General features: G+C 40.6%; 1 protein-coding gene across 2 annotated transcripts in view; it reads right to left on the reverse strand.

The window, feature by feature from the left end:
• Positions 1–23,151, reverse strand: part of PCSK5 (proprotein convertase subtilisin/kexin type 5) — a 252,991-nt gene extending 229,840 nt beyond the window's left edge. For both annotated transcript variants that reach the window (XM_032205587.1, XM_032205588.1), the window contains exon 1: positions 22,437–23,151. In XM_032205587.1, coding sequence (XP_032061478.1) covers positions 22,437–22,634 — 198 coding nt within the window. In that variant the 5' untranslated portion in view covers positions 22,635–23,151. The remainder of the gene's footprint in view (positions 1–22,436) is intronic.
• Between the last annotated feature and the right edge of the window lie 808 nt (positions 23,152–23,959).

The following is a 23,959-nucleotide window of genomic DNA, read 5'->3' on the forward strand; positions in this document are numbered from 1 at the left end:
ACCAAGCTGTGTGGTGCAGTCAACATGCTGGAGGGAAGGGATGCCATCCAGAGGGACCTAGACAGGCTTGATAGGTGCGAACTTCATTATGTTCTAAATGCAAGGTCTGGCATAAGGGTAAGGGCAATCCCAAGCACAAATATAGGCTGGGTGAAGAATGGATTGAAAGCATTCCTGAGGAGAAGAACTTGGGGGTATTGGTGGATGAGAAGCTCAACATGAGATAGCAATGTGCACTTGCAACCTACAAAGCAAACTGTATCCTGGGCTTCATCAAAAGAAGCATGTCTAGCAGGTCAAGGGATGTGATTCTCCCCCTCTATTCTGCTCTCGTGAGACCCCACCTGGAATGCTGCCTTCAGTTTTGAGGCCCCCAACATAAGAAGGACATGGATCTGTTGGTGCAAGTCCAGAGGAAAGCTATGAGGATGATCAGAGGGCTGAAGCACTTCTCCTATGAAGACAGGCTGAGGAAGTTGGTGGTGTTCAGCTTGGAGAAGAGAACACTTCAGGGTGACCTTACAGCAGCCTTCCAATACCCAAAGGAAGGCTACAAGAAAACCAGAGAGTGACCTTATACTTTTTAGAAGGGCATGTAGCAGTAGGACAAAGGGTAATAACTTTAAACTAAAACGGGGTAGATTTATATTAGATATAATGAAGAAATTCTTTGTTATGAGGGTAATGAAGCATGGGAACAGGATGCCCAGAGAAATTTTGGGTGCCCCATTCCCGGAAGCATTCAAGGTCAGGCTGGATGGGGCTCTTAACAACCTGCTCTAGTGGTAGGTGTGAGAAATAAAGTACTATCTTTGCAGTGGAAAAATTCACTAACTTTGTATATTCAAAAGTGACTGTGCAGGTATAACAGTAGGGAGTGTGTTAAGCCGATAAGGGGAAGGTTCCCCTGTCCCAAAATAAGAAGGATAGCTAAGAAAAACAAGACAAGCAGCATGAAATCAGTAAAAACAAAAAAATCACAGGCTCTCTGGTCACAAAAGAAGGAGGGAAAAAAAAAAAGAAAAAAGAAAAAATTAAAGGTTGGTCAAATAAAATTGTACTTATATGGCATAGTAATGAGTGAGTAGTTTGTGAACCTGTAGTACTCAGCCAATGAAGAAATAGGAGGAATCAAGTGTTGAGTAATAGGGAATATAAGGTTATGATATACTTTTGCTGTGAATTCCTGCTTGAAGGATGCACACCATTGAATTGCGCATAAAAATGCTACTTCACTGAGATCCTCACCTGAGCCTGTTACTGGCTACAGATTGTTTCTCACAAAGGTGTCCCTGCTTTTAACGAGATGTTCTTTAAGGTCCTTTCCAATCCAAACCATTCTATGATATAGCTTGAGTTAGATCGAAAATCAGTTTCTGTGCTGATGTTAGCCCAAAAGGAAAATAAGGACACTAGTGTATACGGCTGTATCACTTGTAACTATATTAACTAGAGTTTATTTTCAGTTGAACAGCCTGTAGGACAATGAATGTCATAACAAAGGTTATGGACCTTTTAAGGACCTTGTCACCACCAGGAATCATGGACCTACTACTGTGTGCACACAATAGTATGTGTATCTGTGTGCAAGAACGTGCATTATTGAAAAGATACAGCTCAAGTAGGTAATTCAGGTAATTGTATTTTACTCCTACATAGCACTGCCTAAACAGAAACTTATATTTTAGGGATTTTTATTTAATTATTCATTTTTGTGCTACACGAATCTTGACATCACCCAGTTCTCTATGGTTTGTCTTGTATAAGTTTGGAGATCTTATTTATTTATTTAAGGGCAAACCATAGCTGACCCCTTTGAGGGCATCCACAACAGCAGAATTAGGAGATGGCCGAATTGGACTCCTGGAGGTCATACAGTTTAGCAGCACTAGTGTCCTGGTTAAACCACAACAACTAGCCACAACAGAAGAGACTGGATCTGCTTGCTCTACATTCTAACCAAAGAGGGAAAGCCTGAAGCTTTCTATTGTCTGATGGCTGTACTGCCTCAGAGACCTTGTACTCAGGAGACAGAAGAAGCCTGTAGAATTACGTAATTGTAATTGTAATGTCATGCCTTCGAGGTGTGGCCAGTTTTCATATAATAGCACTTAATAAATAATAATTAGTAGTAGTAGTAGTAGTAGTAATAATTATTATTATTAAAAATAGTGAGATCTACAGCTTTAGTTCATAACTGTCAATAAAATAAAGGAATCCCAAACTTTTTAAATGGAATTTAATTCATATTCACTAACTGCCAGTGCCTCTCACAGTAAGGTAACACCAGTGTTATTAAAAATTTTATTGCCCTCTTTTCCTTTAATGGGAATTTACTTAGACCTTCCAAATCCTTGGACTACTTGGAGAATAGTTAAACTATGGAAATATAGCACAATAAAATTTATCATTATGGATGTTCTTGTTAAATTGTTTTTTTTTTTTTTTTTGTTTTTTTTTTTGTTTTTTTTTTTTATAATTTAACTACCAGGTCTTAGAGGCACCCTCAGAGGAAAAGCAATGCAAAGACAGAAACACCAGACTGCACAGCTAACCACCTTAGAGACTGATGGCAATTTAGCTGTTTTATCCTTGGGAAATCTTTGTAATCTCCTTTTTGACCTGGGAGACCCGATCTCTTTAAAATGAGATGGAGAAACATTCCTGAGGAATTGCCTGGTGAAAAGCAAGGAGAATGGGTGGCAGTAGCCAGGGAGACCCACTCTTTTTGGAAGTAAGCTTCATCACTGAAAACTTCAAATGGATATATACATAAATTTTAAAAGTACTATGCTACACTTATTCAAGAATAAAACAATTCACAGAAATTACAATCCTACAATATAATACTAGAATCCCAGAAAAGCACAGCATCCACATATACAGATTAATTTCATATTTATTAGTCCTGGTTTTCTTTTTAAAGTTGAGAAAATGGATACATTGAAACAAGAGATAAACTTTGTCCTTGGATTATATTTGTTCCATATGCAATTTCATATTTTAAGGCAGTATTAAAATAATCTAGGACATAATTACTGAATGAATTCATCTAAGTTCACATATGAGTGTCCTCACAAACTCTATGAGGAAATATAAATGCTAAAGTTACCAGTTAAGTATACCTTAAGGATGTATTTATAAGCTCTAAACTGACAGATATGATTAAGCTCTCTGAAACTTCTATGCATTACAGCATGAGCAGGGAAGTTCTTCAAGCTAATGGAAAGGAGCACAAGAAATACCTTCCCAACAGTTTCTTATCTAGTGAAATAATACACTGATTTTTATTTATTTGGTTTTGTTTTTGAAGAGAAGAGTTACCTGGATGTCTGGGCTCAGACTATATTTCTCCCAGGATTACTATCATCATCTCATTTTGAAAAAATTACCTCAACTCTGCTTCAAATTTTAAAACATTTAAAATGTCACAATACAAAGAGGAAAGGATGTTTTGGAGCAAAACATCCTTTGTTTTCGGGTCCAGAGAAGGGCGACGAAGCTGGTGAGGGGCCTGGAGAACAAGTCCTACGAGGAGCGGCTGAGGGAGCTGGGCAATAAAGCTGGGAAATAATGATGTTGAGTCTCTGTATTATGAGAAATATATACATTACAAGAATATCTACTGGGTGTGGGGGAAAAGTGCACTTTCGGTGTTCCCAAACTTGGCTACCTGAAAGAGTTCAAGCAAGGTGACGTTGGTATGAACACACATCACCTCAGACTACAGACCCAGACTACACTGAAAGCATGAACTCCAGCTATGCTCAAACACACAAATAACCCAGTTCTCAGTTCTATTTTAAGCCCAATTAGCTAATATAAATTCAACAGCCCAAGTTGTGCAAACAGCTCTGTATGTGCTCGAGGTAATCATAACCTAACTTGACAGTTCATCTCTGCTCCTCTTATGTTTCTTTCCTCTCAGGTTTACTGCAAGGGGACCTGCTGCATCTGCAGAGTGCTGCTGTTTCTGAGCAGTGACACCCTGAACAAGCTGGGCTTGACCTGACTCATCAGGTCTCCTCCATGGAAATTCAGATACAATGAAACAATAAACACCATCACCTCAATAAAAATGCTATACTGTAACCAACAGTTCTTGCTTAGTTTCTTAAATCTAGGAAGTCTCTGGAAAACAGAAGAGTTCAGCCGGAAAAAAAGGAGAAACCCTCCTGGACCACTGGCATATGGAAAACAAACAAAACCTCAACACAGACAGACAAATTAAGCCACATAGCTGTTGTAACAGAAACATATAGCTTAGGGATATGGTTTAGTGGGGACTGTTAGCGTTAGGTCAGAGGTTGGACTCGATGACCTTGAGGTCTCTTCCAACCTAGAAAAATTCTGTGAATTCTGTGATCACATTTTCCATATAAATAAATCAGGTTATATCTCTTCACGTTCTAGGAATGTGCCAAGACTTTACCCTTGAAAATTCCTCTCCTTCTTTTCAGACAAGGAAAAAAAATTCATAACCTTACTGAATTAATATATGTCACTCCTGACTTCTTTTGTATTTTTCCTTTGTGTTTCAGCTATTTGCCTGGGCACTTACCTTGAACTCAAAAAGTACCATTTGGATTTTTAAATGGTGATGTCAAAAAGGAATAACAGAGTCATTAAAATAAAGTAGCTCTACGTAACGTTCTCTCAGATAAGAATGCTACTGCTGTTGCTTACATCCTGTTGCATTTTACTTTAAAACTAATACAGCACACTAAATCTTTTACTGGAAAATAAATAAATAAATAAATAATGACTTCTGTAGTATTTAAACTTTTATCGTGCTTTGCTAATAGGATAGAAAATCCTGAAGTGAATTTTAATTTCTGATACTGAGTTTTTTTCTAAGTCACTTTGCAAATTTTAATGTGAATTTGAATCATTATGCATATGTTAGGAAGCTTTAAAATTCTCACATTAAAAAGAACATAAAACATATCAATTTGCAGTGGAAATTCTTTACATAAGTTCATATATTCCACTGTGGACTACTGCTACAAAAATATTCTTTTTAGTAGATTTTCTTGTCAAGGCTTTTGGTTGAATATAATCTAAATATAAAGTCTTAAGTATCAATTCTAAACAACAAGTAAAATTTAATTCAAATTAGAATTTACATTTAAATGTAAACTATATGTTTCTAGTTAGATTCTCCAAAATATTTTAGAATTTCAATGTTCTATTTTTTTAAATAGAGAGATGTCCTGCTGTAAATATATTTTAACATACACTTCACAATATAAAGCAAAATAATTTTCCTCTACAACCAGTAATTGATTCATAACTTCTATGAAATTCAGGTACATTGCACAAAGCTTTCTAGACCATACTTTCAGCATACAGGTTACTTTCCACATCTGTGTTTTAAAACAACTATTGTCAAATGAAATTCTGCTTTTGGCAACTGCAGTACTTAATGATTTTTTGGTAACCTTATTTAGTATTTGGAATTAATTGGAGAAAAAAAAAAAAAAAGAAAAAACACTAAAAAACAAATACCAGCATAAAATATTTTGTTTCATTAAAAAATAAATGTTTTAGAATGTAACACAGCTAAGTTGTAGTACAACTATATTTGCAAGAATGGGAAAACATTGATTTATAGAGAGGTTATAGGTCTCAGAAGTATTGTGAACCATAAAGTAAGTTCACATATTAAAAAGATATTAATTAGAACTGTATGACAGCTTTATGTTAATACACACTTAATCACACTAAGAATAATTGATTTAATCTACCCTACTAAACAGGATGAACAAATCTTCCAAAGAGGATTGTGGTAGCATTTTTGGATTATATATTCATTCACATCCTGTAAATTTGGGAATCTCTCCTGTGAAAGGGGAAGTAGGTTAGCTGTTTTTATTTAAAAATAAAACTGTATACACATTTGATCGTATTTAATTACAAACAACGCTACTACTAAAAGCAAAAGAAACAAACAAAGAAACAAGCTAAATCACACAAAGAAAAATCCTGAAGACATCAGGCAGTTAAATAAAACCAACAGAAAGCTGCCTGAATACAGAGCAGATGAAAATGAGTTTGAGTCTTACATGGATGAGCAATGAAAAGAATGGTGCATTATACACCACAGGTCATACAAGACCTGTCTGTGGTAGATTCATATCACTTCCAAAAATGATGAAAGAAACAGATTCTGAGGCTGGCCCCCTACCTTTCTCAGCTGCAGCTCCAAGAACAAGAACTTGCATCAATGTTTAAAGGAGGGCAGCAGCCCTCTATGAATCTGAACTGTGTTGTTTACTGATACCTTATGAACATCATCTCTGCTACGTGATACCACTTCCCAAGAGATGAGGACATAGAATAAGTCCTCAGTGAAGCTAAGAATGGATATAATGTGGCGAGTAGAGGGTATCTATGGTTATATGGTACTAGAGGGTACCATGTTGATTATTCAAATGCCAAATCACAAGAAATTTGACCACAGTACTTGAAATCTTTTAATGTCAGTAAGGAAGAGTTTCATCCACCTCCTCAGTAGGACTAACAAACAGGTTGTGGCTGTAAGAAATAAGCAGCTAAAAAATAATGAATACAGAGATTTTTTTTATTTTTTTTTTTTTGGGGGGGGGGAGGAGGAGCTAGGACCCCTCAAAGCAGATCTTTGTATGAAGTACACGTTTGTTCTTCCATGAGATAGAGAACAAAGCCGTTTTCACATCTCTCATGAAATTTTACTGTCCAAGTACTTCACACCTATAGACCTTACTAAATTATAGCCCCAGTGTCCCAGTGTGCTTTGCCTAAGAAGGCATCACAGCAATCGGAAAATTCATGTCCCTATCAAATAAAGTAAAACAAGGTTGCTCAGCAACCCGCGATCGTGAGGTTTCAGTTCCAGGGCAACATTAAACATTTCATGAAAATTCTCAAAAGGAAATCAATTACTGCCTCCTTTTCCATTAATCTTTTCTATTGTTTCTTTTCAAAACACAAAGCAATGCAATGCAAACTGATAGTTCATGCCCTTCTGTGAAGCCCAATGAGTCACCACCTCATTTCTGTAAGTAAAAATGAGTGCAACAAGCAGTGTATTTATGTTCAGCTAAATGAACAAACTTGACCTCTCCAACATTTAAGTGACTTCAACACAGTTATATACCATCATCCATTGCAAGTTCAAGCCATAACAAATGTTATTTGTATCTACAAAGCTGCTAGGTAATATGGTAATGTTTGTTTCAGTAAACCGCCCCCATAATGAAGCCATCAGATAGGAAACAAATACCTTTATAATCTCAAGGGGTCCACTAAATTGCCACTGCATTCTGAAATCTTTTTTCCTCTTTAACAACTCACTACTCTGTAATATAAAATAACTAAATGATATACTGCATTGCCTGAAATGAGCTGTGTTGCTATTTTATTGACTTCCAATCCTATTTCATGTTGTATTACTGAACAAACATAAAATGACAATGAGAGAAATAGGATAGATTCTCGTTCTATATCGTGAATGTTTACTTAAGTAGCAAACAGAACTGCTATATTCCATACATTATTAGCTACTCCAAACTGTAAGGATTATTGTTTTTTCCTAATCTTTACTCTCTGATATGCAATTATAATACCGCAGAGTAATGTGATTTGACAAAGTTCTGACACTGCTATTCCAGTCATGCAAGCAGTACAAAGAGTAGTTAAGAAATAGGTTTTACTTTTTTAACAAACTACAGCAAGAGAAGTTTCACAGTAAAGAATGTTCATATTCCTTTTAAATCTTAATCATAAAATATTTAATAAGCATCGTCCCTGTCCTGAAACTCCTAAACAGTTCCAATGGGATCAAGTTCCTTCTGATTTACAAAACCATAAATCAGAAATAACTCTGTTGAAGCTAATGGAATTTAAGAGGCACAAATCAAGGGAAATCAAATCTAAAGGGAATACTTGTATGAGTAAAAGATTTAAGAACTGGGCGCCAAGTTAGATATGCCATTATATCTCTACCCAGTTGTTTCAACATCAGTATAAAACTCTTAAGCACGTTAATAGCAAGAGAGTTTATAACATTCAAAATGACTAATGCAGTGGCCTACAGTAGTCATACTGTTTCCAGTGAACATTTATATTGCCAGCAATAAACCTTTTCACACTGTACTTTGTCTTGCAAATTTGAATTCAGGTCTTATTGGTCCTAGTAAGTACAATGTTTTCATTTAACTGACTTTCTCATGAGACTTGATTTAAGTAATTTCCTCCTCTATCACCAATATAATTTACGGAAGAGTAATAAAGAAGTGACTCATGGGAATATCTAGGACTGGGTTAAGTTCATCTGTGTGATGTGTGTAGGCATTAAATCCAATGCTCTTTACAGTGAACCTACATCACACTTTATCACTTTGTCCTGTATTACAGCCTGATGATCTACCACTCTGTACAGCAGGCTTAACTGAACACAGATTAACACGCAACTTGTCCAGAACCAGGCAAGATGCTGATACATTTTCCTATCTTACTTTGTCAGTGCTAGAACTGTACAAAATATATACTCTTTTGTATAACAGTCAGGTTTGCCAGTAATTGTTAGGTATATAACCATCTCTACACCCACAGATAATCTCATGGATTTTGATAAAACAAATTGAGCAACAATTTATTCATATGAGTAACAGTTTCTGGAGAGAATCTTTTTGTTTCTGAGGCTTAGTAATTCAGAAAAAAAAAAAAAAAAATCTCTCTCTGACAAGATCTACAGGCACTTGCAAAGAAAAAGCAAGTAAAAAAAATAATAAAAAAAAAAAACAATTAAAAAAAACATTTTATTATGTACCATTCAAGCCTTGTAAGAAAGAAAACATCAACATCATCATAACTAATGTGTAGTGAAGTTTTTTTTTTTTAATAGAACTGTTAATTCTAGGCATAGGCAGGTAAACCTGAGAATATCTACCTCCAATTACAACAGAGAAAAATGTGATGTGTTAATTGAGAAATATACAGGTCTCTCCTGCTATACCAGCTTCCATTGTGCTGGAAGAGCTATATATTTAGTGCTGACTGGAATCAGTGGGATCCTTGACTGTATTTAATGGGAGCTGTGATAAGCACTTAATGAAGAAATTTAATTGTTTTGATTACAGACCTCAATAAGGAACATGGCCTTTATTTTAAGTAAACTTATCATCACAATGCCTAGACCTGTTTACCAGCTTTGGACTGATTTCAGACTACAGATTAAAGTCAGGGAGATTTGAGAGCAAATTGTAGCTCATAATGAAATATCTAAATTTTCTAAAATCAATGAAAAACTTCAGGTCAAAGCTTACACAAATTTCACACATTTAAAGACTATTCCTTGATGGCCTTTTTTTTTTTTTTTTTTTCTGAGAGTAGAATTGTAGGACCTGAAGGCTGAGTGAAGGCTCAGCCACGTACCTCAGAGTGAATTTCCTGGTGAAAGGAGAAATGTCTCTGCTGTACATTTCTTATATTGGTAACAGAATATTGAAATAGGGAAAACTTGGTCAGCTAGAATGGTAGCAATGAATTGAATAAAACTATGAATTATGTTTTATAAATGGATTTTGATTTCCATTTTGAAACATCTGTTTCTGTGGTGTACCAGTCCTACAAGGCCAGAAACATTAAGAAATCAACACAGATTGCAGTCACTGCTAGAATTGCACACTGTGCAGTTAAATGTGTCAGATTAATATTCCTAGTTCCCAGAAATTATTCAGATTTCGCAAGATGGAAATGGTATTTATGTCTAAGAAAGTTTCCAAAAGAGCAGTCTGTTGCAACGATAAAAACATTTATTGATAAGATGCATGTAGTTGCCCTTTCCAACACAGTCCAGAGACCCCTTAAGCCAGAGGATGGTTCACTCTTTTAGAAGGGCTCAGCAACCCTGCTTACTCCTAATTATCATTTTTCCCAGGTGATGTCTTTGTGACTTTTCAGTTCTCCATGATCATCATGCACTGGCAAAAGAACTGCTCAAACATAAAGGTCTGCTCAAACACAAAGGATATTCAAAATTCTCTGAACTGAAGCAAAGGTTTGCTTGACCAGAGAGGCAGAAAGGTGTAATGACAGTAATGTATGGGCATGTGACAGAGCATCAAGGAAATCCCAGATATTCTATGCGTCTTCTCTGGTAATGACCTTGTACTTTACATACAAGGTGTGAATAAAACCATACTAACATTGTGCTTTATATCCAAAGGAGGGGACTAATTTGATTTATAATGGAGCAGAGCAGAATCTTTCAAGAAGCAAACAGTGTTGAAGTTAATGCTGCAACACTAGTTGGGACTGAAGCTCCTGTCATGTGACAGTGATGGGACACTTCTGGTCCATCAGACTCTCTGTTACAGTCAGAGCATATGCAAATGCATTTCTAATATTCATGCTAACAGATAATTGAGGCCTTTACACACTGCAAATAATTGCTTTGCTGAGCTGAATTTCAGAGACTCTCTTCCAAGTCCAGTGAGAGGAGTGTTTTCCTTTAAGAGCATAAAAATCTAATCTGAGCTGGAAAACCACAGTTCAGGTATCTGCACTGGCTCCTCTCCGCTTCCAGCTGGTAAAACTACTGCTTCCTGCACAGGATGGGGGTTGGTTGGTTGGTTGAGAGAAAACAGAGCTCATTCCGTAGTCCATTCCTGCAGGGAAGCTGTGCTACTCATTTGCAAGAAAGGTAGGGAAACTTTCCTAGCTTAAAACCCTGCCATTGCTGTTCGTTCACACTTGGCTCACTGGACAGAGCCCAGCATGTTCACAGAACATTAAAGATTTTTCACAGTTGAGCATTAAATAGTTTTGTTTATTTTCGTTCAGATCAGATAGACTACTTGAGATATGATACTTTAAGTTCAAATATTCTGCAAGACAGAGTTTGGAAGGAATAAGGATGACGTGGATGAATAAAAAAGCTCAGTAATTTAAAATAATTGAAAGTAATACAAGTAGTGGCATGAAATCTCTCACACACACAAAAAAAAAGTTTTCATATTTCAGGACAAGTGAGTGACCAATTGATGTCAATTTTAAAAGGCAATCTGAACCACTTTGGACATGCAAGTCACTATGAGATAAATGAGCATAAAATGTAAGAGATGGGAGAATTAATGAACACAGAGAAAAAAGGACCTCTTTGAAAATAGTCAGAGGAAAATTCTGCCATAAAAACTGTTAGTGTTCTTTGAAGAGGTCGAGTGTACAGAAAAAGGTGGCCAGAGAGCTATACCTTGGTTGGACTTCCAAAAGGCTTTCACAGTGTCTCTTATCAACAGCTTTTAGGAAATTAAGAACCCATGCCATAAGGCCCTTGCAGAAGCAAACAATCCATTAGACTACTAAAAACATAGTTTAGGAGCAATTTGTTATTTGTTTATTAAAAAGTAATTAGCTTTCCACAATGGAAGGAGGTCCCTGCTGGAGTTTCTCTGGGATCTGTGCAAAAACATTTTCTGGGACCTATGCTATTTCACGAAAAATGACATGGAAAAAGGAGTGAGAAATGAGAAGTAGCTGTCAGCTACTGTCAACAATCACGGATGTAAAGACTGCAGCTGGCTGTACATGAGCTGCAGAAGGACGCTGCAAAATCCAGTGACAACAACAAAACAACAAATTAAATCCAGCATAGACATATGTAGATGAACTGGTGCACACACCAAACCTCACATTAAGATGAAGTGTTTTGAGATGCCCATTACCACTGAGGAGTAACCTTAGGAGTACCACTGAGTGTAACCTTAAGGGTACAACAGGCTAATAGTCACAGCACCTCAGCTTGGTAGAAATCCCAACAGCAAAGCACATACTAAAAATTATCAATAACAATATTGAGAACAAAGCAGAGAACATCAAGAAGACACTGTGAAAACAATCCAAGAGTTTGCCATACTTTGAGTGCTCTGTGCCACTCTGATTCCCTCTGTTCAAAGAAGAAATGGAAGAGCTGGAAAAGTTTCCAAGCTGCAGAAGAGAGACAAACCAAGATACGGAACATCTTCCACATGGGAAATAGATAAGTAAGCTAACAGTCTTCAGTCTGAAGAAGAGACAACTGAGGGGGAAATTTCAGAAATGTGTGGCATAAGAAGAGTGAACATAGATCAACTTTCACTGTCTTTCAATTGCCATCAAATGGAACTAGTAGGAGTCAGGCCTAAAGCAAACAGAAGACAGGTGGTTCTTCATACAATGAAGTAACAAACAAAAACTATGCCAAATAATACTGTGGATGCTGAAACTTTACTTCTAATTGAGACACTGGATAAGCATTTGGACAAAATAAAAAATAAATAAATAAATAAAATAAAGAGTTTCTAAGTATACAGAAATCACATCCACTTCAGGCAGTCTTCTGAGTTGAAAATAGCTGAAGTGGCTATGAGGAAGAGGCATCAGATGCTTGTTTTGTTCCTTCTCTCCCACAAACAGTAATGTAACATCACTGCCATAGGCAGGCAGGCTAGATGAATCTCCCAACTGACTCAAAGTGCCCTTGCATCCTTACAGGTCTGTCTGAATAAAGGCTTTTGACATGAACAAAAACATTACAGGAAATATTTTTAGATGCCATACTACTGGCCTTAGAGCTATAAGACAGTGTGCATTTTCTTTGCTGTTTGTTTTTAAGACATCAGGTTACTGTGTTAATATGCTTTATAAAGAAAAAAAATATATCTGTAAAAGTAAAAAAATAAAAAATAAAAACCTACATTTATCCAGAAGGGAGGCTACATGCTACCATTGATTAAGCTAAATATTTAAAATAAGGAGAACATTGTCTAATTGCAGGCTTGAATGTCAGCCACACAGCACTACTCAGTAACATGTTTGCCACCCACTAAGCACTCACTGTTGCACAAAGGAGTTTTTTTTTTTTTTAATATTTTTTAAAAGAGTTTTTTTTAAAAACACAGAAGTGTTTTTATTCCAGTTTGAATGAGTATGGAAGTGTAGCAAAGGTTTTGAATTTAACTTATAACATCTCTGTAACTCTGGATTGGCCCTGAAAACAAACATAAATGATGCCTACTCCTTGCTGGCACAAAAGTGTCTCAAAAAAGGAGAAAAGCTTTAACTCAATGAAAATGAAAAAAAGGCCCTTTGCTGATGTATATTCCTCACTTATCGAAGTATCCTATCACTGTGAGAGCAAAATCCTTCTACATAGAAGAGTCTGTGCTGACAATTTTTTTTCTTTCCTGATTTGTTTAGCACTGTATGATCCATGATTATGCCTGGCTAATGCGCCTTTTACAATCTCATCTCCATCATGTACCATCTAGCAAGTACCAGCTAGCAAGAATCCACACCAGCTGTTCTGGTTACATTTCATGGTGTGATTCTGATACTCTTCTGGACTTGCCACCATTTTTTTTTCCAAAGAGTTTTTCATTGTGTAAATATCAATCAAATTGGGTCCAACATGTTGCCAAATAATCACTTACTCTCTTAAGATATATATCTCTGGCAAGCAGGCTTCTGTTTGATTGTGCCATTTCTTCTGTTTGGCAGGTGACGAAGAGCACCACAACTCCTCACTAAGGACCATATAATTATTCAACTCCATGGATGACATATGCATCTTCCTATTTTGTGATTTTACAATTCATCATTTGGCAAGGAAGAGAAAGATACACTGGTCAAACACAAAACCAGAGAACACAGCTGCAAAACATGCAAATGAAATATTGCAAATATCTTGTCTGACAAAGCCTAGAGAATTATTTATGACATTGTACAAAGCAGTAGGGAGGCTCTGTACATGCTGGACATCTTTTCTGGTCAAGGCAAACAGATTTCAATTGAAACACTGCAGTCAGGATGACCATGGAAGCACAAAGCCAATCTTCTAACAGGAAACCAGAAGTCAGCAGCAAAATTGAAGACGGGTTTCCCCACAAATGTACTTGAGAAACAGACAAGCCACTTAAGCACAGGAACAAATAGATGTATGCTGCTACAAGTAACATAACCACTTTTAAAACTTGTTAGTTTTAACTTGTTTGAAAAGTGGGAAAGAAATCAACTTAATGAACCCTGATAAGGTTTATAACAGCAATGGCTGATGAACTGATGATCCAGTCCTATTAAATATCCCTGTGATTTTCATGTTCATTTTGAGGCAATGCTTTGTAAGTTACATACTGTATTTATATCCAAGTACTACTTGATTAACAGTCCCTGTCAAATTCCTGATATAGAGCCCAACATTAAGCTATGGAATAGCAGGTCAAAACTATGTAAATAATGTTGATACATTCATTCATTGCAGGGGAATGCAAATGACTGCCTGCTAGAGTTCCTCTAGAAATGGGTTTTGGTCGATATTTTCACTGACCTAAAATAGTGGTATAGGAAACTGATCTAAATAGTGGCATAGGAAATACACCCATAAAGGATAGCATAGATGAAGAAGCAGAGAGGACCTTGAAGTACATTGTGGGGCAGGAGGAGAATTCAAAATTGACAAATTGTAAACTGAGGCCTGGAAAAAACAGGCCAAAATTCAGAAAGGGAATATACACAGTGCTACATGTACCCAAGAATTAACAATTGGACAAATTCAGGCTGGAGAACAACTGGCTAGGAATTTGGCAGAATCAGTCTGTGAGCTATAGCAGACCACAAGCTGAACTAAGTCAACAATGTCATACGGCTACAGGAAAGACAAACACCATAATGGGCTACACAAACAGCAGTGCTGTCCTCCAGACACCTGAAGAAATCCGTATGCTATTCTCAGCTGTAAAGCTGTAACAGCTCGTTTCCCAAGAAGATGTGGTTCTCTTATAAAGAACAGTGAATCCATGACCTATCTGAAACAAGGGAAAGAACTGGGCTTGTATGAAAAAAGCCAAAAATAGGTGCAAGGAAGAATTAAATGCTACAACTTTTCTGATTTTGTTACTCTTTATGTTCATGAAGAAATAAGAAATCCAGCCTTGAACTGCAGGAAGAATGTTGCAGCTTGTAGTTCAGAGGAGCAATTGGCTGTGGCCTGGCACTGTGGAGCTTCTTCAGGGAAGATGTCTGAAAAGTGGTTAGATGTCTGCTATGAAAGAGATAGGCATAGATGGTCCTCTTAAGAACATGGCAATGGATAAGGTGATCTCTAGAGACCTCCCCCCATCCCATGACTTCTACAACTGTCAGCTATTATGTACCAGACATATGACACACTACTGATTTTCATTACTATGTTTTACTGATTTCTTCCTCCTCTTCCATTTTCATCCAGCCTGGTCCACTTCATCTTGCTTGAGAGGAGTAGTTCCCACAAACACTGCCATCTGAAAATTGGGTTTGCAACTAATTGCTATTCTTAAAAGTATAATTTAGTGTGTGTTTGCCTAAGGGCTCTAAATAAAAAATCATCGCATAATTTGTAGCCTGACTACTATGCTGTAAAACCAGATTCTCATCTTCCCTCATTTTACAACAGCATATGAAGGCTATTAGATTGCCTTTATAACCAGAACCCATTTAGCACATCCTATTCTTCATCTACCTCCTAATGAAAGCTCACATTTAGTAGTAGTATGCTCTGCTCTCTTTCCCTTCTCCCTCTCATTTTAACTGCACTGACAAGAGAATTACTGCTAAGTATGAAGTAGTTAGACATGGCATACCCTTTGTATTCTCCAATACGTGCTGTTTTTCTGTTTTTGTGTCATGTACCCATCTGCAAGAATGTTGTTTTGGTGTTGACATTTTCCAAAGATCTGTCCATCTAGTTATTCTCCAACAGTTCCCAAAAGTACTTTCTGTACCACAAGTAGGAAATAATTTAATTTTCCTTGTTGTATCTCTGTAAACTTACTATACCTGCACATGCATATAGTCTGGAGTACACCTCACTTTGATTCTTCCAATACCGTAGTCCCAGTACTTGCATCTTTAGTTCTCAGGAGGTCACTAAACTTATTCCAGCTACTAACTTAGGTAAGAGTGGACACTGTTTCAATGTCATGACTACACAGGCTTTTAATGGGCTTGTCTATATTATTAACTGTCTATTTTACTATTCTTGGGTAGCTGAAATTCTTTACATGTAGAGACAGACCATCCTGCTTTTCTGAGTCATCAATATGAGATGGTGGAAATTATGGTAGAAAATTCTAACCTCTGCTGTAGACAGCAACCTTACTTTAGGCTCTCCATCTTAGCATAAGCTCTGTTTTTTCTCAGCTTGATGCTTTTTCTAGTCTATCAACTTCAGCTACTTAGTTTGCAAAATTTTCTTCTGCTTCCCATCGGGAACAGATTTGGAAAATGGAAAACAGACATTCCTCCTATTCTTGCTGATCAATTGATTTTATTGCACAACATCTCCTCTGTGCCATCTCTGGGAAATCAGGTTTGAAATGGACTAATATTCAGTAACTCTTTGTATGATTTACTGGCATTAAGTCTGTAAAATCCCACTAATACCTTTTGACAAATCACATCAGTATTTGCATTATCTATCTCTTGGGCTACCCCTCAACTTAGAATGCTTAGGTGCCTTTCTGTAAACAGTATGTATTTCTCACAGGCAGAACACTGGAGGAAAATGGTATTCTGTCATTTGCTGAGGGTAGGGAGTAGGACACTAGACCCTGAAAGAGATCAGAAAAGAAAAATTACTAGGGAGGAAAGATGTGATTTGGAAAAGTGTTGACCCATCCACAGCTCCTGCCTAGATCTAAGTAAGGAATATGAACAGAAGGATCTAAAATGTATTCCTATACTAATTAAGGCAGCATTTCACTCCCTTGTTGGAGGCACAGAGGAGATACCTTGATGTCTCTCATTCTTCCATTTCTTTCAGGGTATCAGTTGGTGGCTTCTCATACTTTCCTGCACCTTCAAGGAATGACCCCTACCCGAATGAGAAACTCCTGGCTCCTGAAAATGAAGAATCACCAATTTCTAGAAAAGCACAAGCCCAGAAAATCTTCCTTATGTTGAAGCCTACATCTTTCATATGACAAAAAACTTCTGTGCTCAGTTTCTTGAAGCTTCTATTCTTTCATCTATATAAATAAAAAAGTCAGGGGAAAAAGCTTATGTCAACAGGTCAAGAGCACAAAAGCCTTCAGCACTGGAGCCAGGAGTAACATTCCCAGCTTCTCAGATGCTTTACAAGTCATCCCTCTGTAAGCCAATGTACCTTTACCCAGGCTATCAAGAATATTTTAGCACCTAAACACAGATTTATATCCAGTGAGAAGCTGTGTTTACAAGGAATGAGGAAAAACATGGGAACCAACATGACATATAAGTATAATTTAAATTCTCATATCTGTATCAAAAGATACAGATATCTTCTTTCACTGCATAGTAACAAATCTCCATGATATTAGCACAGTCATAATATTTATGCCAATTGTACAAAATGCTATACATACTATGTGCTTCAGTATATTTAACCCTCAGCAGCTGCCAAGAGTGAAAGAAACTTTCTAAAATGTCAGTGACCAACACTTCACTCCAAGACAAATGTCTGCTTAGTACAGCCACTGCAAGACAGAAGGGTAAAATATGTCAGCAAGGAGCTGCTAGGGGACAGGGTGTATCCCAAATTGCTCCATCCAGCATGTAACTTAGAACAACTCCTTGGCTGCTTTGCATTATACTACCTTATCACAGTCCCAGAGGGACTGCCAGTCCAGACTGCTTGCTTGAAAGACTCATGCAAAAGGAGTGGAGACATTTTTTCACATGAGACAAGGATTCGCTTGTTAGAGAAACTACTAATTGTACTTCACGGCAGGCCAGCATTGCCTGTAATAAATGGTAAAAGAAAATATAAATATGTATACACACATTTAAGTCATGATGTTACCACTTGTGCTATTCTGAAGTTCAGTCAGACACAGATGGCCTTGGGACTGATTCTTTTGTAGCTTATGCTGATGCTTCACCACATTTGCTTCATTAGCCTTAACAAAGCTGTGGTTGTCACAGAACTTACATTAACAGTAAGCAAGTACTGAAGTCTAAAGTCTTGGGACAAAAGTCTATTGATTGGAGTTTTGAGATCTGCTCAAGCAGGATCTGCTGTCCAAATGAGAAGCTCCACACTGGTGGCACAATCATAATAATCACCAACTTCCAGAAGGCTAACCTGCTCCTTTGTTGCAGTCAACAAAGAGATCTACTGCCTCTGTTTTCATGATACTTAACCTCCACACATCCCTAGGGGGAAGAGAATCTTGCAAAAGACACTGTAACAGCTGATACAATGATAGGTCGACACTGCTGCTCTATTTTTTTCCAAGCCATAGATGAACAAAGTTAATGACAGTTGCTAAGTTCACTGTAGGAATTCAAGCATCTTTGAAGAACAGGCTTCCATGTCTACTGCCAATTTCACATTGTTAACATAAAAGGAACATGCAGGATAAATGAGCAGTTTGCTGGACCAATTTGCAGGAAACAAGAACCAGAACATGCAGCCTGGAAAAGCACAGAATCTTCTATGAGTTAATGGAAAACTCCCCTTTCCAATAAGCAGAGAGGGTGAAGTTTCAAATTTCTCTTACAAGAGATGAAGACCTCAAGATAAGTTTGACAGCAAAAGGAGTTTACCAGAAGCTGTGAGTTGCAGGAGTTCTCAATTGCTCACCAGCAGGTGATCTCTAGACCTTTTTAAAAAATACATCTCATCCATCAGTTTATGACTGACTGGTACAATCATTCAGATAGGCCTTGTAGCTTTTCTGTCATCACCATGGCAATGAAAATGAATGTAACAGATATTTCAAGACTCAAAGGATATTCTCCAGATCACACAAGTACCATCAAAAGGAGGAACAAATTCTATTACCAACAGAGTGCACCACATAACAAAAAGCGGGAGAAGGGATGTGCTTGTGACTTCTGGGTCTACCATCTTGTTTGCACTGGCCAACGTAACACACCTTTCAGTGCCACTTCTCTACAAACACAACCAAATTGTTTCCTCCTTTTAACCTGACCTAATTGCTCTCTCTCACTCCCATATCATCTTAAATCTCCAATCATCCAAAATTAACAGGCTGGCAAGAATAACACCTTCAAAACCCTCTTCCATTTTCTACTACTCCCTTCAGCTCTAATCTTGCAATTAGCTGCTGTCAGAATCCTCCTGGTTTGCTTCTTTGTCATTGTCCCCACTTGACTTTTATTTTTGTACACAACTTTGCTACCTTTTCTCTAGAATATTTCAACTATGTTCTTCTTCCGCATCATTTGTGCTATGTCAGTTCTTTGGACCATCTGTATTTACACCTTGAGTTTAGCTTTTTGCACTTTCTACTTAAAGGTGAACTTTCACATTTAATTAAACCAGAAACATTACGCTTAGTACATTACATTTGTGTGTTTTTTTTTTTTCACCTATTTCAGATTATTTATGGATGTGTGCTATTATGAGACTTGTAATTACCTTCTTCAAGCAAAAGTAAACTTCTTACTGATGAATTCAGCTTTAATCATATTATTCCAGCTTACCTAGAAGGGATGTTATCTGCAAAACCAAAGTTTAATTGGCTGACCTTAGCTGCTACCATATACAGACATTGAGCACGGGAAGTCCTGCCTCTAGCAGAGAATTTTGCTTACTGTTTTTCTCTCTTTCAGTGTTTTGGTGGTGTATTCAGCTAACAGAATGTCTTTCAACATCTCACACCAAATACAGACTTTTAAATTACTTGCAATTGTGTCTCAGTAATAAACAGGAGATTTTTACCCCTGCTCATACTCTTTTGCACCTTCTGTTCTGTTATATGTCAAGTAAGTGCCCACTGTTCCAACCCATGCAAAAAAACCTGTTACGACCAAATCTCACTCACTGTTCCTGACTTCCTTTCTTTAAAAGGAAACTACCTTACTCCCTTTTACCCATGTCTATCAAGTGATTTACTCTACTCTACACAGTGACTTTTCTGTGACCTTCACAGAACAGGATCTACTTTTTTTGTGTGTGTATTTTTTAAGAAATACAGTTACACAGTTATTTCACATACACTTTGAAATATGTATTTACATGTTTATGTATGGCCAGACCAGAGTCATTCTGATTAGTTTATGAACTCGATTCTCAAATTGTAGGTCCTGAATTGTAGTGACCAGGTCAGCCTGATGAAAGTTGTATAAGGACCAGGTGGGAACAAAAGAACAGATTCACTGCAGACATTAGACTGACCACTATATATACACACACACACATATATATATATAATACACTATACACACTATATATAATAACCGTGTTGTCACAGAAACACCACTTGGAGATGTTTTTGCATGGAATTACCATAAACTTGGAACTGGCCATCCTCAAAAGATATCTATGAAAGGAAATTTTTGTAATACTTTGTGCAAATGCATAAAAGATTCCTCAGGATATATAACCATACAATGGAAGAGCCCCCAGCTTTGCGTTGGTGGGACACAATGACAAAAATCCAAAACACATACAACAAGCTCTGTGGAATTTCTTCCCATATGTCCACTGCCTGTGTCTTGTGCTTAAAGGCTGGTTACAGACAGAAGACAAGAAGCCACACATCAGTAGTTTAATACATTAGTGAAGTTTCCTTTCTCATACACACATCATTTAACATTCTTATATTGCTCTTCTACTCGCTTTCTCCCTATCTGCATAACTAAGTAACTATTGACTCCCTTCACAAATGCTCTTTTCATCTGCATATCCTGTAACGTGTTTTCCAGTTGTTCATTATTTATAGTCTCTATTTTCTCTCCTTCCTATCTGTACACCTGATCAGTAATGTATCTATTATTAATATGTCATAGTTATGTACATGGCACTTCACTGGCACATAAGAAGGCAACAGTGGCTTACTACATTCTTTCCTTAATTCAACAGGAGGTTTGGATGTGCAAGTCACAAAAAAAGCAGGCCTTAAGTTAGGCAGTTGACCTGGTAAAAGATAAAAGGGGGAAGAAGGGAACCCTCCAACTGGCTGTTGCTTATTACACCACTAAAAAGGTCTAAGCAGGAATATGCAGACTTTACCCTGGGGTTCCTTCATTTCACAAACATGGCAATTTAAAGGTCTAGGTTGAATCTTGACACCAAAACTTCCTTTCTAATTTCTGTGCCTCTAAGAGGAAGCTACACTTCCTACCTGCCAAAGAGCACCATGAGGGAAGCTGATACTCAACCTGCCTAAATACCTGCATCTTCATACATCATGTTTTGTGCTGCCTCAGTGTCATTTTCAATCTTTTCTTATGTAAATTATTCATCTTAACAGGCTGCACAACTGTCTCATTCAGGTTTGGTATGATTGGGAACAGCTGAGATGCATGCTTCAAACTTTTGAGTAAAGCATACAGTATGTGGGGACTCACAACACAAACAAAAATCGGGTGTCACTTTGATCTGGATGAAGTAAAAGGCCTGCTGTGTAAACTTGGCTGCATTTTTGTGAATCTCACGTATGAGATGAAACCTTCTCTACCTGTAAATGCTCACTCCTAAACTTTCGATTCATGTAAACTACTGTCTAGAATGACTATGCTGGGATGTTCGCACACAGCTGTGCAACAGAATTATATTCCAGGCGCTCGACTCGCTCAGCCCTACGATACGCGAATCCTGTTCTGTGGCTAGTGATCAGGAAAGCCGAGGCTGCCGGTCGCAACCTCTGTCTGAAAAAGCGATCCCGGGACATTTTGAACGGCAGCCGTGCCTCGCTACGGCAGCAGGGCTGGGACCCCGCGACGAGCGGCTGCTCCCCGCTTGCAACTCCCGGCAGATCCCAGCAATTTGCTCACGGGGCGACCCCGGGACGTGCCGGGATCCAGTCGCTTCCCAGGCCAGCACCGGCAGGCTCCGCAGAGCCCAGGTGCTGCCGGGCCGCCGGCGGGGCAGCGGGCGGGGGGCCCCGATGGCGGCGGCACTGCCGGGGCAGCGGGGCCAGCGCTGTCACCTCTCCGCGCCGCGCCTCCAACCACCCGCGGGGTCGGGACGCCCCCGGCGGCGGCCGCGGCTGCCACGTCCTGGCCGCCGGGGACACGCGCGCTGGCCGCGGGACGCGCTCCGCTTTGATTCCGATTTTCTAAAATTTTACTTTTTTTTTTTTTTTTTTTTTTTTTTTTTCCGTCCGAGTAAGGGGAGCGGCAAGGAGTGCTAAGTTCAGCCTCCGCCGCCTCGGAGGCCGGCCGAGACCCGGCAGGGCCCCCCGGCCGCCCTCCCGCCCCCGGCCGGCTCCGCGGGGCGCAGCCCCGCTCCCCGCTCCGCACCTGGCCGCGGAGGGGGCGCTGCGGCCGCGCTGGCAGCCCCCGGCCCGGCCGCTGCCTACCTGCCCCCGAGCATCACCTCCACCGCTCCCTGTCCCCGTCCCCGTCCCCTGCCGCGGCGGCGGGGCGGCAGCGGACCCCGCGAGCCCCTGCCCGGCGCCCGGCTCGGAAGTAGTTGCAAGGAGGGTTACCTGTCCTATATTGACGTATCCGTATTTGCTAGCTATCCTGTTGGCCTCCGGCAGCCCCCCAGCTATCCGCACAGCCCAGTGGTTGGTGTACAGGCGCGTCCTGCAGGCGGGCAGCAGGAACCCCAGCACCAGGGTGAGCCGGCAGAGAAGGTCCCCGCCGCCTCCGCCTCCCCAGCAGCAGCGGCGCTTCCAGCCCATCTTCTCCTCCTCCGCACGCAACCCCCACAAAAACTTCTCCTTCCTTCTTCCGAGGCTCTTCTCCTCCTCGCCTCCCGGCGACACCGGCGGCGCGTCCTCCGAAGTTACCCCGAGGAGGAAACTAGGAAGAGCTTGGAATAGTGCATTGAACCGCCCGCGGGTCAAATGGTGAGGGGCTGGGGATAGTGATTATGAGCGGCAACGGTGATTACTGCTGTCCCCTCCTCCCTCTGCTCCTCGGGGATTAAGTAACTTGCTGGGAAAGCTTCTCGCACAGTTTCTGAGCGCCAGCCTTCTCCCTCTGTCCCCCGCTACATGGGAAGTCGTCTCTCGGCGGGGAGGAGGCTCCTTCCCCCCTCTCCGCGCTTCCCTCCTCTCTGACCTCCCCTTGCCAGGGGTCTTCTGCCTCCTCTCCCGCGTCTCGCTTTGCCTCGCCTTCCCTCCTCTCCCCCTCTTGCCCGGGGTCCGGGAGCAGCGCGGCGGCGGCAGGCAGTGTGTGAGTGTTGGCAGCTGAGCGCCTCACTTCACTCCGGCTCGGCCACCTCCCTCTCCCCTCCCTCCCTTTTCCTCCTCCTCCTCCTCCTCCTCCTCCTCCCGCCCCCGCTCCCGCCCGACAGCGCCGAGGGCCAGGAGAAATGGCAGCCGCGCCGGCCCCGTGCCCCGCCGCCCCCCGGGGGCCCGCAGCCCCCGCCGTCCCCTGCCCGGGGGCTCCCCCCTCGGTCCCGCCGGGCCGGGCCGGGCCGGGCTGGGAGGCTGCCGCCCCGCCAGCAGGGCCGCGTCGAGGTGCGAGGCCTGCGGCGAGGCCTCCCGACTGCTGGCGGCCGCGGGGCCCCCCCGGCCGTGCCCCCGCCGGTGCCGGCGCTGGGGAGCCCGGGCGACCCCGCACGGCTCGGCCCCGGGGCTGCGGGAGCGCGGCGCGGGCAGCCCCGGGGCTGCCTCTCCCGCCCGGTCCCTCTCGGGGGTACGTCCGCCGCCCCCGGTCGGCGGGCACAATTTGGGGTTGGGGCGGGACGGGGTCCGGGGGGGTGGCGGGTGGGGAAGGTGGCGCAGGCCGGTGGGGTGGGGTGGGGTGTGAGGAAGCCACGTCTGCACCGGCCCGGGCTGTGTGGGTTGTCGGGCCGAGCCGGGGAGCCGCCGCCGCGGCGGCTCGGAGCCACCCACGGGTCTCTTTGTTGCTGGAAAGTTAGAGCGAGTCTTGGTGAAACGCGGCGCTGACAGACCTGCTGTGAGGGCTCGCTGCCGTTTGTGAAGGGTTTAGAACGTGAAGAGTGCCAGTAGCCTTTTGAGGTATTGGTGGGTCCCTCTGGTTTTTGTTTTCTCTGAGG

The sequence above is a fragment of the Aythya fuligula genome, chromosome Z, assembly GCF_009819795.1.
Source record: "Aythya fuligula isolate bAytFul2 chromosome Z, bAytFul2.pri, whole genome shotgun sequence".
Taxonomy (NCBI): domain Eukaryota; kingdom Metazoa; phylum Chordata; class Aves; order Anseriformes; family Anatidae; genus Aythya; species Aythya fuligula.